Source organism: Sapajus apella, unplaced genomic scaffold (genome assembly GCF_009761245.1).
Source record: "Sapajus apella isolate SASKATOON/1434 unplaced genomic scaffold, GSC_monkey_1.0 scaffold6, whole genome shotgun sequence".
NCBI lineage: Eukaryota > Metazoa > Chordata > Mammalia > Primates > Cebidae > Sapajus > Sapajus apella.
This window is the reverse complement of record NW_022436946.1, coordinates 77,242,669-77,261,028: the sequence shown is the minus strand read 5'-3', so window position 1 is coordinate 77,261,028 and position 18,360 is coordinate 77,242,669. Positions and strand designations below refer to the sequence as shown.

At 41.7% G+C, this 18,360-nt stretch overlaps 1 protein-coding gene across 2 annotated transcripts in view; it reads right to left on the bottom strand.

Annotated features, from left to right (window-relative positions):
* The window catches only part of B3GAT2 (beta-1,3-glucuronyltransferase 2), an 87,573-nt gene extending 76,599 nt beyond the window's left edge, over positions 1–10,974 (bottom strand). For both annotated transcript variants that reach the window (XM_032275583.1, XM_032275584.1), the window contains exon 1: positions 10,306–10,974. In XM_032275583.1, the coding sequence (XP_032131474.1) occupies positions 10,306–10,896 (591 nt within the window). In that variant the 5' untranslated portion in view covers positions 10,897–10,974. The remainder of the gene's footprint in view (positions 1–10,305) is intronic.
* Positions 10,975–18,360: the final 7,386 nt, after the last annotated feature.

The following is an 18,360-nucleotide window of genomic DNA, read 5'->3' as shown; positions in this document are numbered from 1 at the left end:
AGACATACAACACAGACTTCAAAACTATGATTTGATTGACAATCTCTGTGCAGGACTCCTTTCTAGGATTATACTTTGTAATAAATTCCTTCAGCTTTGAAGTATCTTATAATTCATTCATTCAAAAAATATTTAATGAGCATTCCTTATATGCTAGGCACTGCTCTGGAAACTACAGCTATAACAGTAAACAAAAGAAAATTCCTACCCTGGTATTCTAGTGGGAGAAACAAACAACTGAAATATATATTCAGGTACCATATAATTTAATGTGATATCAGGTGCTGTAAAGGATCCACAAAAGTCTATATTACCTCTTCCTTGCTACAACTAGATGCACACTTATCTATAGTTTTCCTATCAATTTACTACCCACCTTATCCAGGGTCTATTGAAAAAGTTAAAGGCCTGCCCAAAGTAATTTATAGATTCAATACTATCCCTATCAAGCTACCGTTGACTTTCTTCACAGAAAAAAAAAAAAAAAAAAAGCCTACCAACCGAAAAAAGTCCAGGTCCAGATGGGTTCACAGCTGAATTCAACCAGACGTACAAAGAGGAGCTGGTACTGGTACTATTTCTTCTGAAACTATTCCAAACAACACGAAAAGAGGGAATCCTTCCCACATCATTTTATGAGACCAACATCATCCTGATACCAAAACCCAGCAGAGACTCAACAACAAAAAAAGAAAACTTCAGGCCAATATCCACGATGAACATAGATGCAAAAATCTTCAATAAAATACTGGCAAACCAATTGCAACAGCACATCAAAAAGCTTATCCATCACGATCAACTAGGCTTCATTCTGGGGATGCAAGGCTGGTTCAACATATGCAAGTCTATTAATCATAATCCATGACATAAACAGAACCAAAGACAAAAACCACATGATTATCTCAATAGATGCAGAGAAGGCCTTTGACAAAATTCAACAGCCCTTTATGCTAAAATTCTCAATAAAGATAGGTTTCAAAGGAACATAACTCAAAATAATAAAAGCTATTTACAACAAAACTACAGCCAATATCATACTGAATGGGCAAAAACTAGAAGCATTCCCTTTGAAATCCAGCAATAGACAAGGATGCCCTCTCTCACCACTCCTATTCAATATAGTATTGGAAGTTCTAGCCAGAGCAATTAGGCAAGAAAAAAAAAAACGTATTCAGTTAGGAAAAGAGGAAGTCAAATTGTCTCTATTTGCAGACGACATGATTGTATATTTAGAAGACCCTATCATGTCAGCCCCAAATCTCCTTAAACTGATAAGTAACTTTAGCAAAGTCTCAGGATACAAAATCAATGTGCAGAAATCACAAGCATTTCTATACACCAATAATAGACTAACAGAGAGCCATATCATAAGCAAACTCCCATTCACAATTGCTACAAAAATAAAATACCTAGGAATACAACTAACAAAGGATGTAAAGGACCTCTTCAAGGAGAATTACAAACCACTGCTCAAGAAAATGAGAGGACACAAACAAATGGAGAAACATTCCATGCTCATGGTTAGGAAGAATCAATATCGTGAAAATGGCCATACTTCCCAAAGTGATTTATAGATTCAATGCTATCCCCATCAAGCTACCAATGACTTTCTTCACAGAACTGGAAAAAACCACCTTAAACTTCATATGGAACCAAAAGAGAGCCCACATAGCCAAGACAATCCTAAGCAAAAAGAACAAAGCCAGAGGCATCACACTACCTGATTTCAAACTATACAGCAAGGCAAATCAAAACAGCATGATACTGGTACCGAAACAGAGATATAGACCGATGGAACAGAACAGAGGCCTCGGAGGCAACACAACGTATCTACAACCATCCGATCTTTGACAAACATGACAAAAACAAGCAATCCATCTCTTCCACCTATGGAGACAGAACTTTAAACACTATGTTAAAAAAAAAAAAAAGAGGGCGTCTGAGCATGGGGGTGGGTAGCAACAGCCCCTAGCTTGGTGCGAGAGTCCAGGGTAGGGAGTGGCAACCACCTAGCTTAGAAGGTCAGAGTCTGGGCAGTGTGGAGGAGTCATCCCTTCAGCCTACATGGTATGTTGGAATCCAAGTAGCGTGAAGATGGCATCATCCTTAGGGGAAGAGGAGGCTGTGTGTGACAGTGACCCAGAAAAGGTCATAGGTGCTCAAGCAGAATGAGGAGAGTGCCTGGGGAGGGGAGGGGCAAATGTCTTCAAGTGGGGTTTTAGAGCCAAATGAGGTGAGGCAATCATCATTGTAGGGCCAGTTTTAAGCAGCAAAAACAGGAGATTGGATATATACAAGAGGGTTGATCAAATAAATATGTGTATTAAGGACAGTGGGAGCCAGGTTTTTCACGAAACAAGAAAAAATTTACAGATGTAGAAGGGAAAAAAAACTGTAGTGTTGAGAAATAAATGTAGACGTAAATGTGTGTACCTATGTACAAATATGTATAAATAGTACATTTGTACATATGTATAAATGGAGACACAAGAGAGACCAGAAATAAGGCTGTACATCTACGACAATCTGATCTTTGACAAAGCTGACAAAAAAAAAAAAAAAAAAAGCAATGGGCAAAGGACTCCCTTTTCAATAAATGGCTCTGGGGTAGCCGGATAGCCAAATACAGAATATTGAAGCTGGATTTCTTCCTTACACCATACATAAAAATCAACTCATGACGGATTAAAGACTTAGATGTAAAACCCAAAACTGTGAAACTCTGGAAGACAACATCGGCAATACCATCCTGAACATAGGAATAGACAAAGATTTCATGAGAAAGACAACAAAAGCAATAATTGACAAGTGGGATCTAATTAAACTTAAGGTCTTCTACACAGCAAAAAATAAATAAATAAATCTATCAGAGTAAACAGACAGCCTACAGAATCAGAGAACACTTTTGCAAGCCATGTATCTGACAAAGGTCTAATTTCCAGCATCAATAAGGAACTTTAAAAATTTACAAGAGAAAAACAATCCCATTAAAAAGGAGGCAAAGGACATGAACAGACACTTCTTCAAAAGAAGACATACATGCGGCCTACAAGCATATGAGAAAAAGCTCAATATCACTGATCATTAGAGACATGCAAATCAAAACCACAATGAGATACCATCTCACACCAGTCAGAATGGCTATTACTAAAAAGTCAAAAAATAACAAATGCTGGCATGGTTGCACAGAAAAGGGAACACTTATATATTGTTTATGGGAGTTTAAATTAGTTAACCACTGTGGAAAGCAATATCAGAATTCCTCAAAGAGCTAAAAGAAGAACTACCATTCGACACAGCAATCCCATATCCGGATATACGCCCAGAGGAATAGAAATAATTCTGCTATAAAGACATATGCACATGAATGTTCATTGCAGCACTATTCACAATAGCAAAGACATGGAATAAAACTAGATGCCCATCAGTGATGGATTGGATAAAGAAAATGTGGTACACATGCACCGTGGAATACTGTGCAGCCATAAAAAATGAGATCATGTCTTTCGTGGGTACATGAATGGAACTGGAGAGTATCATCCTTAGAAAACTAAGATAGGAACAGAGCTCCAAATATCACATGCTCTCACTTTTAACTGGGAGCTAAATGATAAGAACTTATGAACGCAAAGAAGGGAACAGCAGACACTGGGGTCTACTTGAGGGTGTAGGGTGAGAGGAGGGAGAAGAGCAGAAAAGATAACTATTGGGTACTGGGCTTAATACCTGAGTGATGAAATAGTATGTACAACAAACCCTCGTGATGCATGTTTACCTACATAACAAACGTTCACATATACCCCCAAACCAAAAATAAAAGTTAAAAAAATGTAAATAATAATAACAATAATAATAATAAACAAACTACTGAGTTTTTAGTTGTTTTTCGGAGAAAGATCCAATCTGACTTCTGGTGGAGAACATGGCTGTCCTCCTCAGCAAAGCCACCTCCAAATTTTTTGTTTTTTAACAATGCAAAAAGATTTAACCAATGATTTGTTTTATTTTTAATCCAAGGAAATTCCTAATCTCAGAAGAAATCAGAGAAGAAAATTAACAAACCTTCTATCAACAAGTGAGCGGCTCCCTATAGCAGCCAGCATAAGGGACACACTAGTAAGGGAAACCAAAGCTCCTCCAAGCACATCTCTGTTCCCAGAAGGGGCCGCCTCAGCCATATTAGCTTCAGCACAAATTGGCTCAGGCCCCTAGCTCCTCTCTTCTGTCCCAAGAATAAACCCCTGAGCCTGCTTCACATAGTTCCATATTTTCTCCCATTCTACCCTGAAAATTATTCTTACATTCAATTCTACCTAACCTGACACCCTGACAGGATACAGGCCTAGGAGACAGAATTGCTAATTCATACATAGTAAATGAGTTAAAACTTAATTTTAACATCTATAGAAGTTATCAATTTTTATTCACAAGAACACATAGTTTAAAAAACAAAAGACTACAGTTTATATACTAACCTGGCAGCTTTTATCTAGCTTGTAAAAATAAATAACAAATGGTCTATAAATTAGAGATAGTAAGAGATGAGATAAAATTTTCATAAGACCAAATATTATCAGGGGAAAAAAAAGTAGGGGCAGGAATTGGGGAAATACTTGGTCAAGGGATACAAAATTTCAGTTAGGAAGAATAAATTTAGAAGATCAACTGCACCACAAATTGGTGACTACAGTTATTAACAATATATGGTACACCTGCAAATTGCTGAGTATATTATGTTTTCACCACACACACAAAAATGACAAATTTGTAAGGTAAGGAGTATATTAATTAGCTTTAGTAATTCCACGATGTATACCTATATCAAAACCTCAGTCTACACAACAAATATATTAATATATAATTTTTGTCACTTTAAAACATTAACAACAAAAAGGAAAAAAGTAACAAAGGTTAAAAGAGAAAGTTAAGAGATGATATAACCAAGAAGATAGACCTGAATTTAAGCATGGCAGAAGATAGTAAAAATATCACAAGACTCCTGCTAATTGGGTGCTTTAATTATTATGACAATGACATATTTTTATGTAACTGTATGTACTAAATGACATGAGTTTCAGGACAGTCAATAATGCAGGCGCTAGAATCAGGGCACTTGGGTTCAAAATCCTGTCTCTACTGCATAACAGCCACATGACCTTTTCAAGTTACTTCCTAGGGCTTCTGTTAAAAATGGGGATACTGATTATATAGATCAGAGGTAAACAACTATATCACAATCAGGTTGCATTTGTTTAAGTCTTCTGTACTTACCAAAGGACTGGGTTCATAACTAAGCATTAGCATTAGTATAAAAAAAAAAGAGACAGTACTATTATCTATCTCAGGGTGCTGCTATGAGGATTAAAGGATACATGTAAAACCCTAAGGGTATTTCTTTGCCTATAGTAAATGCTCAATTTATGTCAACATTTTGCTTATATCCATGATAAAGGGTATTAACATTTATTTAAAATTGTATGCAACAATTGCCAGGCATGAACAATGAATTATCTTGGTTTTATTTCTGTGCTTTGGAGATGTATTCTAAGCCTACCTACCTACCTATATATCTATGTACTGCTGTAACAATTTTATTTGTGTTTTGGTGGGAGAATTTGAGATCCATGCAAAACTTAAATTTCATGCTTCAAAAGCATTGTAAAACAAATATGTAATAATGTGTTACCTTACAGACTGAATATTCCAGAGTGTAAAACATTTAAATAGACGTATCTGTACATTATTGAATTCTGTGCAAAAAACAATGATGACAACAAAAAACCTACCACTACTTGAATACCACCTGTCACTGACTTTGGTTTTTTTATTTTGCTTTTGCAGCATGCCTTAAAAGCAATTACTATTCCATTATTGTTCACACAAGAGAAAATTTACTAGCTTGTAATTTAGAGGCAAGTGGAGTGGACAGAAAAAAGGGAAGCAGCAACAGCCTAAATGTTTAAAAGACACAACATTCATCGCACCAAACAATAATCCGAACATGTTTTCATGTCTATTCACGAGACAGAATCATCAGTGAAAAGTAGGTTGAAGGAGGAAGAATGATGGAAAGAGACAATAGGAAGAGGCAGAAGGGAGAGCATCTTTAAGCCCAAATTGTTATTTCTGGCCCATTAAAATATCAACATCCAAATGAAAACTGCTGGTCTCCAAAGAAAACTCTATCAAAAATGAACCACAATTCAGATATTGTACACCCAGGGAGAGTAAAGAAAACTAACATTTATAGCCTAAGAAGATTGGCTGTAGTTTCATATATACATTTCTATAAAATTCTCACATTTTATCAGACCTATGGCATGACTCTTAATAGCTTTCAGAGAAAGAGAAATAAAATATAAAGGGCACATTTCAGGTAAAATTGTTTTTTAATGTTTCATCCAAGAAAATCTAGGTTCCTTCACTTTAAAAATAATTGCCCTACAGAAAGTAAATGTACCAAGGGTAAAAGGTAAATCTCATGTTTCCTAAAAGGAAACATACACAGAATTCCTATTTAGGGGGAAAGGTGCCAAACATTGGAAACTCGTGTATCCTTTGGATTATGGCTCCAATAAGCAGCAGGTAAAGGGGGAAAGCACACAAATGCTTCTGAAAAAAAGCAAGACAGAATTAAACCTCAAAACTCCTTTACCTTCCCAGTATACAAATAGCTTAATAGCATCCAACAAAAGATTCAAGCAAGGGGCTTAGTTCATTACTTTCCAGAAACATCTTCTAGATGCAATTTCCATCACTGACTCCTTTGACAACCCCTTAAGTGTTTGAGAGCCGGCCTGTCTTCCAGTCTTATTTCATTAAATTTAAAATTTCTAAAAGATTTTTTTTCTTGCTTGCAAAGTCTTTTTTTTTTTTTTTAAACATTTCAATTCAATTGATTTCCAGAGGTGAAACCAACTTCACCTGAAAAACATGTTTTAAATTTAAGAAACCTTTGAAGGTTTTCTGGTGAAAACCAGAAATCTGACCAGTAGTGTTATTGAAAACATGACTAAAAATAAAGTCACATTTATCTGTAGTTGTGGCTTTTATCAAAGCAGCTTAAATCCTTTGCAAATAAGCTTTTCCAGAGAGGTGGATCAATAGGACGTGCAGAGAGGCAGGATTACCTGTGATCCACAGTGCAAGACCCCATCAATGCCACAGGAAGAAGAGGAGTAGCTGTTGAGATATTTGAAAACTGAAAAATCCCCTACCACCTCCTTCTCCAATGAAAAGCCCCATTTCTGTGGCTAAGATTCACACTAAACTTCATTTGCAAATGGATTTGGCTGTTAACTTAAGAGTGTTCAATGCAAATATTTCTCTCCTGGCAGTGCAGCTCAGTTGAAAGGAAAGACTGAAAATTAGTTAGCTGTATGAGACGACAAAGCACCATTTCAGTTACCAGGGAGGAATAATTGAACACAGATTGCCTGTTGCGTCTTTAATTTAATTTGGAGACCTTTCATCCTTTGCTTTCCTTCATTTGCAGCCAGTACTTAGCCAGCTAATTTGTACCTGGTTCATTTTCTTCCTTTTATCTTATCCACTTTAACATCAACCATGGAAATTAGAAGCACCATGAATAAAAGATGAAATCTGACTTGAAAAAAAAGATGAAATCCTTAAGTACTGTGAATTACTTAAAAACTAATTGGTGTGCATGCACAACATAAAGGACTGAGATATATGCCTCAGCCCCATAGCATTTCTGATCAGCATCTTTGTTCTCCCCAAGGAGCTATAGATATTCAATGTTTTATCTGGTCCTACTTTTTCTCCAGAGAGCAATGTCTAAACTGCAATTTACACGGAATCATTAATCTGAGAATGGATATATGGTAGGCTGTCTCATTAATAAACCTAAGGGTTTCCAAATTCTGGAAAATGTACAAGACTAAGAATTCATAAATTCCGCTAACCTAATGAGTTCAATAATGCTTGCCATGCAAGAAAAAGGTTATAACAAAGAAAACTGAATATATCAGCATACAAATATGTCACACAGAGGCCTAATCTGTCCAAAAACATTGCTGGTGGGGGAGTGGTAGAGAAAGGTACTAGTCATAAAATTAGTGTCTGGGAGTGACTTCCAGGAGCTAGAAAACTTAAATTCTAAGTATGTCATGCCTATCATGCTTAAAATGACAACAAAAACAACAAACATAATGTATATTTTGTAAATGACACTTCACCATTAAAAAATAGTTCCATATGCTCTTAAAGATAGGTTATTTTGATTACTGCATTACCTCCAATTGTACAAAAGTTTAGTGTCTTGAAAGTTTTGCATGTTTCCTTTATAATTTCCTCTCTGACAATATCATTTTTTCCCCCTACCCTCTCCTCATTTTATATTTCCCCCGTATGAACCAATGAAAAACTTACTGGAATTTTCTCCTGTGGCTTAATAACTCCCACCAACAAGCCATCCTTTCAGCTTGGGAAGCATCAAAGGAAGGCTGTGTCCTGAATCATTTCACCGCCTGCATGAGCCAACTCTTCCAGTCATCTAATACCTCACACCAACAGGCTAGAAGCTCGGAATAAACTGAATCATTCCTCCTTCACTATCTAGCCTTCCACAAGTTTCATTAACAGTAATGTGCACTATTTTACTTCAACGAGACCACATATTTTCACAGAACAGGCAACTTCCAAGTTGTAGAAGAAAAAAAAAAAAGATCTTGCAGTTTAAACATTATGGTGCATTGAAATGTATAGTCTTTGCTTCATAAGCAAGTCACTTTTTTTTGAGGGGGAAGCACTAAAGCAGGATTAAAAGCCCAGTTAAAAACATCAGATGGTATCTCTAATCTTGGGTTAAATAAGGACCATACTATATACAATGCCAGGCTTATTTATTCACCTGGAGAAACATGGAAAGAAAGCCCTCTGCAGTGAAAGGATGGAGAAGAAAAGATGAACAATTACTGTGCCTTTTGTTCATGAAAGAGAGGGTGAATAGAAATGAAGGCGACAATTACCTTTAAGAAAACTTTTTTAAAGCCACACAGAAAAATTAAACTGGAAGGGCCCAGAAGAGCTCTGTCCTGGGGTTAAGAAAGCAACCCAGAGATGAGGATGAAAGTGTGGGGAGCAGTTAGGGTGTCTGACCACCAGACATACAGATTATTTCAGGAGTTCAGTGTCCAACTCACACATAGTATTTTCCCGTCGTCCAGTTTACTTAAGAGAAGGGGGATTGCGGGGAGTCTCTCTGAAGCAGGATGTCAAGAAATTTCAGGTGTAGGAAAGCCACAGTCTCACAAAGCGTCAAATCAATCAGGGAGATTTTCTTTGGCTATAACTGCTAGGAAGAAGAAAACTGACAAAACTCATGCAACTCGGTCTCATTTGCAGACTGCGCGCGCGCACACACACACACACCGCAAGATATCAGCCTCAAGGAAGAACACCTGTTCTAACCCTGTGCCTGCTGGGGGTGGGGTGGGGGAGGGGTGTGTGTGCGCGCGCGCGCGCGGCCATCCCAGGGACTGCGTAGGCCATCTCAATAGTAGGGGGCCCGGCTGCACTCAGGACCTCACAGATAGCACCAGGACGTCGCGGAAAGCCCCGCCAAATGTGTCCTGGCTAACTCGCCAAAAAGAGGCCTTAGACATAACCACAGGGGACAACCAGTTTATTTACCAGAAAGGGTTTTCTGGGGGAAAAAACAAAGGTAATCTCGAGGGTCAGAAGACTTTTGTGAGGTGTGGGGAAGAGAGAAAGGAAAGACCTGCACAGAAGTCAGTGTTTCTTCTAGCAACTGTTTCCGTGCCAGCGGGCTGCAATAGAGAAATTTCTCTCTAGGCTATCTCCAACTTCCTTCCTATATGGTCCTAGACTGAGAATCACACCTGTAGGGGCTGAAAAGCCTCGAGTACACCAAGCCTACCGTCCCCCACTTCCCCCGCCGCACTAAGGTGCAGGTCCCTCCATGATCTCCTCTCTCCTAGGCTCCATCCTCAGGTCGGCAGGAGCCCGGCCCCTGGAAATCATTCCCGCGCCTCACACCTGTGCTATTCTCGTGACCCACTCTCCACACAGAAAAGCTCCAGAACAGACTCTCGCCCCTTGAGCCACAGTGATCCTCTCTCACACACGCCCTCCTCCTCCACGGCCAGCGGAGGCTGCAGACTACCAGCAAAGGAGCAGCACAACTCGGTGCCCCGAATGCGCGCACAGAGAACTGAGAACTCCAAAGTGCAGCCCGAGCGCAAGGGGTGTGTGGCTGCAGCCTGGCCGGCCCCGGGGGCCCCCCCCCGCCCTGGCGCCCAAGCGGGGCGGGCCAGCCTCTACCTCCTGGAAGAGCTCCAGACTGTAGGTGTTGTCGTCGTCGGCGAAGAAGAGCACGCCCGGCTGCGCGCGCTGGTGCTGGTGCCTTTGGCGCAGCCAGGCAAGGCCCGCGTTACGCTGCTCGGTGGCGCGCGGCAGCCCGGGCCGCTTGTAGCGCCGCGGCGTGGGCACGTGCAGGTGCGTGCTGGGCAGCCCGGCCCGCGCCAGGAAGCGGCTCACCAGCTCGCTGCGCGCCGCCGCGTCCTCCACCAGGATCCAGTGCAGCTGCGCCACCTGGCGGAACGTGTTGGCCAGGCGGGTCAGCTCCGCTTTCTGCACCGGGCGGCTGTAGGTGGGCGTGATGGCATAGATGGTGGGCAGCTGCGGCTCGGGCTGCGGCTGTGGCCGAGATTGGTTGCGCTTTTCGGTCCCGTGCGCCGGCCCGCCCCTACGGAGCGGCAGTCGGGCGCCCCCGCGGCCCACCGCGTAGGGAGAGAAGTAGGGGCGCGGGGTGATCGGGGTCGCAGGCCTGCGCGTGTCCACGTCCAGCATGATGATGACAATTAGGATCCAGGGCAGGAGAATGAAGAAGCGGGTGAACAGCACGGACTTCATGGTGAACGCTCCCCGGCCTCTCCGACACCCCAGAGCGGGGCGAGCCGAGGGACCCCAGTGCGCAGCTTGGACGGCTGCGGCGCCGGCACTTAGGGAATGGTGCCGCGTGCGCTGTCCACGGGGCCGAGGGCGCTGCAGAGACCTGTAGCCGCCGGGCTCACTACCTGGGCGTGGAGGAGCCGCAGGTTCTGGCAAGCTAGAGCAACAAGGGGTGCAGGCGTGCGGACAGGGGCTGCACCCCACTCCGGGTGAGCTGGCGGGAAGCGGGACTCGGTCCAGCCGCGCGCCGCTGGTCCCGGAGTTGTGCCGAGTGCTGGGAAGGCGCTGATCCCCACCGCGCTCTTTCCGAAGAGTGGGAGCCGGGAAGCGGCACCCGGTGCACCTTGCCGCTCCAGTCCCGCTGTGCTGCGGGGACAGGGGCTCCAGCCGCGGGTCGCCAGGACGCTGTCCGGGACGCCTTCGAGGGCGGGCGGCGGCGCTGGGGGCTTTCCCTCTTCACATTTCTGCCGGGGTGGCGAGGCGCTGGAGGGGACGCCGGAGATGTTGTGGCCCCGGCTATGTTCGCGCGCCGCAGCGGAAGCCTGCGCTCAGTCCCTCGCTCTTGTCTTCTCAGAATCTCTCCCGGCTCCAGCAGCAAGATCCCAAAGCAAGGAAAGAAAGAAAAAGCGAGGGGGCGGGGGCGCTGCAGACTCCAGCGTCCTCCCAAGTCCTCCTGTGGGAAGACAGCAGCTCTGCTACTGGCGGAGAGGGGCTGCGAGAGGGAGGCGGGGAGGGGGCCCCTGCTCTCGGCGGGGTCTGGCGCTAACGGCACTGCGAGCAAGCTCGGGAGGTGGCAGCTGCACCGCTGGAGGAGGAGCGGGAGGAGCGTCCCCGCGGAGCTGTACGACCTCCGGGAGGGTGTGATGCTCGTTCATCTCTCTTCAGCTTTGTGAAATAAGGCAAGGTCTTTGGAGATTAGCCAGGAAAATCCATTCACGTGCGGAAACTTGCCGGGCTACGCGCGTTGGTGCTGATGCCTAGGGTTCGGAGTGAAAGGAGAGGAAAAAGCGAAGGGATCCCTCCTCCTGCTCCCAGCTGCCGCGTTGATGTGCTGGGGGGTGTATCGAACAGCCGCAACAGAAAGCGCTTTCACTGCAAGGCAGACATCAATAGAAGCCCACGGAGATGGAGGAGTGCTGCACATAGGTGTCTGGCATGTGAGATAGTCCAAAAGAAAGAATCAATACGGAGGGCTGCTGCCTGACTAGTTAGATCATTGGGGGGAAATTCCTAAAACTCCAGCTGAGCATGTTTAACTTATTTCTCTTCGGTAATTTGGAGTCACAACCCCTCCCAGTTCTTCACTGTCACCGGAATTATTCCGTTTGACCCTCCTAAGGCTCCTGTCAGAAGGCCTGGGAAGTAGAATCGCCTTCATTTTCAGGATGAGGAAGCTGAGGATCAGGAATTAAAGTGATTTCTCTTAGGTCAGTGGCAAGTAGCATAGTGGAAATAGAACGTGGGTCTCCTGTGTATGTGCATAGCTGATAACATCCTCACTGCCTGGCCTGCAGAAATCCCACCCGACACAGTCAGCCGGGCTGGGTTGGCCTTCCTAGATAAAAAGATTGTGCCATCGAAATCAAACAGCGTATGATGACATATAGAACCATGATAGGATCTGGAAGACCCCAAGTAAACAGTTGGCACTTAGTTTAGACACTTTTTGCTCTCTAGCCGGCCTACTAGCTGAGTGCCTGACTTTGTGTAACGTACCAAGAAGAGGGGCTGTGCTTCCCAGGCAGGTCCCAGGGAAGTGCTTGCAAAGCAGCAGGAAAGCTCCAGACTTTTCTGCCCTAGCCTATGATAAATAATTTCTGAGCCTATCTTGTCTGGTTGTCTGCCTTTTTCAGGCTTGTTCACAAATAAATCCCTCTCCCACTGTGCATTCTGGTGCAACTGAGAGCTCTGGGGCGAATGGCTCACCAGCTTTTCTGACAGCTCCTCTTCTCCCAGTCCTACCCTGAACCTCCCGCCTGTTATCAGGCATTGGCTCATCTGTGAATTTCCCTTACTTCCTCTTCAGATTCTGAAACCTGAGAGTGAAATTTCAGACTAACACCCAGCCACCCCAACAACTCGTTAGGGCTAGCCTTCTGTCCCAACTTCTCTGTGCCATCCACAACTCATACATTAAGCTCTGCAGATTAGTGCATTCTAAGCATAGGAAACAAGGAAGCCATTAGACCTCTTCCCATATTCTCGAATAGTCTCATGTGCCTATGAATATAACACAACCTTGGGCATGTATCCCGTGCCACCATCATGCCAGGATGGGGAAAAGGAAGGGAGTCAGGAAAAGGTTTTTCTTAGAAAGCAGTGCATCCCCTTCCCCTAGGTTACTGAAGTCTCATTCAGCCTGTTGGAAATTTTAAATTTGGTTAAAATGACCTGTGTTCACTGGAGTAAAACTGAAGTGGTTACTGAATTGTACTAAAAACGTCATTAACCTTTGTTAGTGGGAACTTTTGGTTAGTCCCACTATACCATAAAACCTATTTCCTATTGTATCCTCCCCAGGAACCAGGGCTATTCAGAGATGAAACTGTGTGTGTGTGTGTGTGTGTGTGTGTGTGTGTGAGAGAGAGAGAGAGAGAGAGAGAGAGAGTCTCTCTTTAATGCCAAGGTTGGAGTGCAGTGTCTCAAACACAGCTCACTGCAGTCTCAACGTCCTGGGCTCAAGCAATCCTCCTGCCTCAGCCTTCTGAGTAGCTGGAACTACAGATGTATGGTGCTACACTCTGCTAATTTTTTCATTTTAGTTTTTGTAGAGACTGGGGTCTCCTCCTGTTGCCCAAGATGGTCTTGAACTCCTGGGTTCAAGCGATCCTCCTGCCTTGGCCTCTCAAAGTATTGGAATTACAGGTGTGAGCCATTGTGCCTGGCCCAAAACACTTGCAAAATCAATCAAATTTTCAGTTTGAGACTTTAGCCCATGCCCAGAAGTCATGGGTGTCAAAAAACACAACATTTAACTAACACATCGTGGACTGTCACTTCATCTGTCTATTACCCTTAGTCAGCATTTGTACCCAGGCTTACTTCATTCAGTCATCTGTTGGTGACTTCATGTTCTCGGAGTCAGGCAGACCTGGGTTTGAGTCCCATCTGTGATACTTTCTACTGTGCAACTTTAGAAAATCAGTGAGCCTCTCAAGGCCTATGCTGCCTCATCTGGGAAATGGGGTTAATAATACATACTCCTTGGGAATCTTGCAGGGATTAAATGGTATATGTTAAGTACTTTGAAGAAGATCTATTATTACACAGGCATTCAATAAATGATATGTAAATACATATAAGCCTTCCTCAAAAGAACACCTTAACACAAGAGTTCTTGATGGATCATCATTATCAAATGAATATAAAATGAAATCTAAACAGGACTGATAATGCTTCTAAATATCTTCCTTACTCTTCCTGTAAGGAAGATGATTCCTAGAGTATATGTTAGAGTCTTTCCAAGTTGGTATAGGGAGGGGGAAAAAAGAAGAAATCAATTTACCCCAAATACCAGGTACAGCTTGCCATGCAATAAGGATGACATGATTCCAAGTGACATTTATTTCAAATGGCCAAATATGCCATATTGTTTTACATTAAGTGACTCATTATGTAGCCCCAAATCTCTTAGGATCAAACCTGAGGAAAGGTATAAAGATACAAAAATTATTATTAAGGATGTCCATTTGAAGTATAAAACCAGGGCAAAACACTTTTAAGTGCAACAACTTATACTTTGAAAATATGGCGAGTCTATCAGGAGCTGGAATAGAAACAACTCCTTTAAGCTTGGATAAAATGTCATTTTTATGAAGCATAATCACTAAGTAAGCTATAGTACTTTTCCATATAGCTTATGATATTCTTACATAAAACAGGTTAAGCTTGATCTGTGGCTGATAATGAAGGTTGCTGGAAGTCACTAGAGTAATTAAAATAATTACCTAACTTTGGAGCTTCTGCACATCCTCTCAGTGTTTATTTTCATTTAATCTCTCTAATTATTTGTGTAGAAAAGTGAGCACTGCTTCATCTGTACTAATGAAGCCTTAGATTGCTGGCATCAGCTACTACGTTTCAGCATTCAATTGTTGTTCTCAAATAAACAAAGGTAAAAAAAAAAAAATCCCATCTGGGGAGTTAACAAAAAACATATAATCACCAAACATTTACATTTTGCCTTGATGAGTAATATGCAACTGTAACTCCAGCAGCAGAAAGATTACAGCATGATAAGTGCACTATACAGAACTGATCCCATTTGACATTTGAGCCTGGGGTTCTACTGGTGTGACTAAATCAACATTTAAGCAAGCATTTGGGGACATCTTTGATATTCTTAGCCAAGTAGGAAAAGGATTTTTTTTTAAACTATACAAAATTAAGTATTTGTAAATATCTATATGATAATACTGTGGTTATGGAAATTAGGTTTTGAAGAGAATCAGAGCTAATGCATATATGAGTAATAATGTAACGTGAAAGTATTGATAATCAATGCTCATGTGCATGGGAACATAAATACCTTCTGTTAAACTATCAGACACAATTATATGAAAGAATGATATCAAAATAAATCATTCGAATAGCCCCAAATTCCAGGGATACATGACAGTTTCATTGATAACTGTCAGAAAATTGACATCCAAACTGCAAATTAAATGGCTCGTTTGTTTTTTTCATGCATCTGGATCTTCTGCAAATATCCCTTTTTGTCTAGAATTGTTCTAAATTATAATGTTTCCTTAACATTTTGGACATTTGCAGCTATTATGTACAAGACATGACGTTAGAGGTAGTTCAGTAAAATCCCGTTTTTATAGGATGGGTTGGGAACAAGGTTATTTAGTAAAAGTGATTTTCTAGGAAAGTCGAAATTGGCAATTTACTTTAACGATTCCATGGAAAAATAGTTCCATTCAGTGTGAATAAGAGCTGACGATATAACATACCAGTGCTCCTTCCTTTCCTTTTATTAATGGATCAGAATATGCAAAAACCCAATAAAACATGCATAAAGACATACTGGCATCCTTTTTTTTTTCTCATGCTATCTTAAAAATTGGCATTTACAATAAAATAGTAATTTGTTAGATATGAATTTTATTGTAAAACTACATAACCTACCTTTCCAATTATTATGAAAATCAAAGTAGATAATGTAGATGAATGTATTTTAGACACTAGTTTATACCTGTAAGAGAATCTTCCTCTATCTTATAGGAGTAGCATGCAACAAGATTGGCCATAGGTTAATTGTTGAAACTGGCAAATGAAGACCTGGGATTCCTTATATTATTGGTCTATTTCTGCATATGTTTCAAAGTTTCCATGATAAAAAATTAAAATATGTAAAATAGGTTATGTTCTACAGCTTGTTTGCTAAGATAATATTGCTTCCAACTGCCCTTGTTTTAATCAAGTGCCTGATTTGTGCAAAATATTATGGGTTGAATTGTGTTCCCTCAAAATTCATACATGGAAGCCCTAACACACCCCCCCCCGCCAGCCCAGTACCTCAGAATGTGACCTTATTTGGAAATAGGGTCATCACAGATGTAAGCAGTTAAGTGAGATAATACTGGAGTAGGTGGATCCCTAATCCAATATGAATGATGTCTTTATTAAAAGGGGATGTTTGGGCACAGGGGGAACACCATGTGAAGACTGGAGCTATATTGCTACCAGTGAAGGAATGCCAAAGCTTTCCAACAAACCACCAGAAGCTAAGAGAGATACATGGAACAGATACTTCCCTGGTGCATTTGAAGTGAGTGTGGCACTGCCAACACCTTAATTTTGTACCTTTGACCTCCAGAACAGTGAGATATAAATTTCTGTTGTTTAAGCCCCCAGTTTGTGGAACTTTGTTATAGCAGCTGTAGCAAACTAATACAGACAAGAAGTGATGGTGGTAGTGCAGTTATAATCTAATTGGAACTTGTGTGTAATGATATGATGAAACAAACAGGTGTGCGTGTGCACACCCATGCACAGGAATAAAGAAATAGGTGAAGAGCACTGAGTACAGAACTCATCAGCTTCTTCAAGGCTTCAAAGTGAAACACTGATGGGTGGGATTTCAAACCCAGACTCTATGGTATGATAAATGGTAAGCAGTACTTGAGAGGCCTTGGCAGGCAAGAAGCTTAGTAAGTGAGCACTGTCTTTCATAACTAAGATAACTCTCTGCCACAGGAAAGGCTCCTGCTGCAGAAAATACCAGTTGAATCATCTAACTCCACTCTATGGCTTTCAAAGGCAGTGTAGTGCCAGTTGGGGTTTTGCCCAGATATGCCATCCCCAGCAAAAAGATGGGTGCTGTCCACCATAGGCATATTGGTGGCTGTGGGCTCACGCATCTCTGCAGCCAGATCAGAAACTGTTCTCACCATGCCTTTCCTCCACAAGAAGATAATAGAAAGCATTTATAGTCACTTGATCATAAAGTAATTTTACTATTTTAGATGAAATTTTAAAATTAATGTAGCTTTTCATCATACCTATCTATAATTCACTTAAAGATATATCTTGATCAAGGTTGTACCCCCTGGGCAGAGGGTGGTGGCTCACATCTGTAATCCCAGCACTTTGGGAGGCCAAAGTGGGAGGATATCTTGAGGCCAAGAGTTTGACACCAGCCTAGGCAACACAGCAAGACTCTCTCTCTCCAAAACGAAACAAAACAAAACAAAACAAAACTAGCTAGGTGCGTCAGTGCATGCCTGTAGTCCCAGCTACTTGGGGGAGCTGAGACAGGAGGATCACTTGAGCCCAGGAGTTTGAAGCTATAATGAACTATGGTGGCACCACTGCACTCCAGCCTGGGTGACAGAGTGAGATCCTGTCTCAAAACAATTTTTCTATGTGAAGATTGGTGAGGGTAAAAATTTTAAAAATAAACTTTAGCAAAAACAGGATCTGCATCTAAACCATCCATGTTTACTTAAATTAAGATGTTCTTTCCAAATGACTGTTGGTTTAGTGGGATGCCTTTTCTTAGCTATGTTGAGGGCAAATATTGGGAACAAACAATATGAATATGGGGAGTGGGTACAAGATAAAGGCAATAGAAAGTTCCAACTGACTAGCTCTTGGGCAAGTCTCAGATCTCTGGTCTTCAGTTTTCTTGTACGTAAAATGAACAAGTTTAGATGGCTTCTTGGTAAAGTTCATAGGAAATGTACTTTGAATACTTTCCCTGTTCTGTTGATGAGTTTGCATTACACTATTAATATCATATTTTATTACCAAATCTTATCACCAGTTGCATATTATCTAGTAGCTGCAGACATAATTAAAGAAGGTTTGTGGTATCTTCTTAAACAAGAAAGTATCTCCTGTCCTCTCTTTCAAAAGTAAATCTAGTTCCTGTGGGTAAACACATTTTATGAGTAACCTAACTCCAAAATATAATAATTA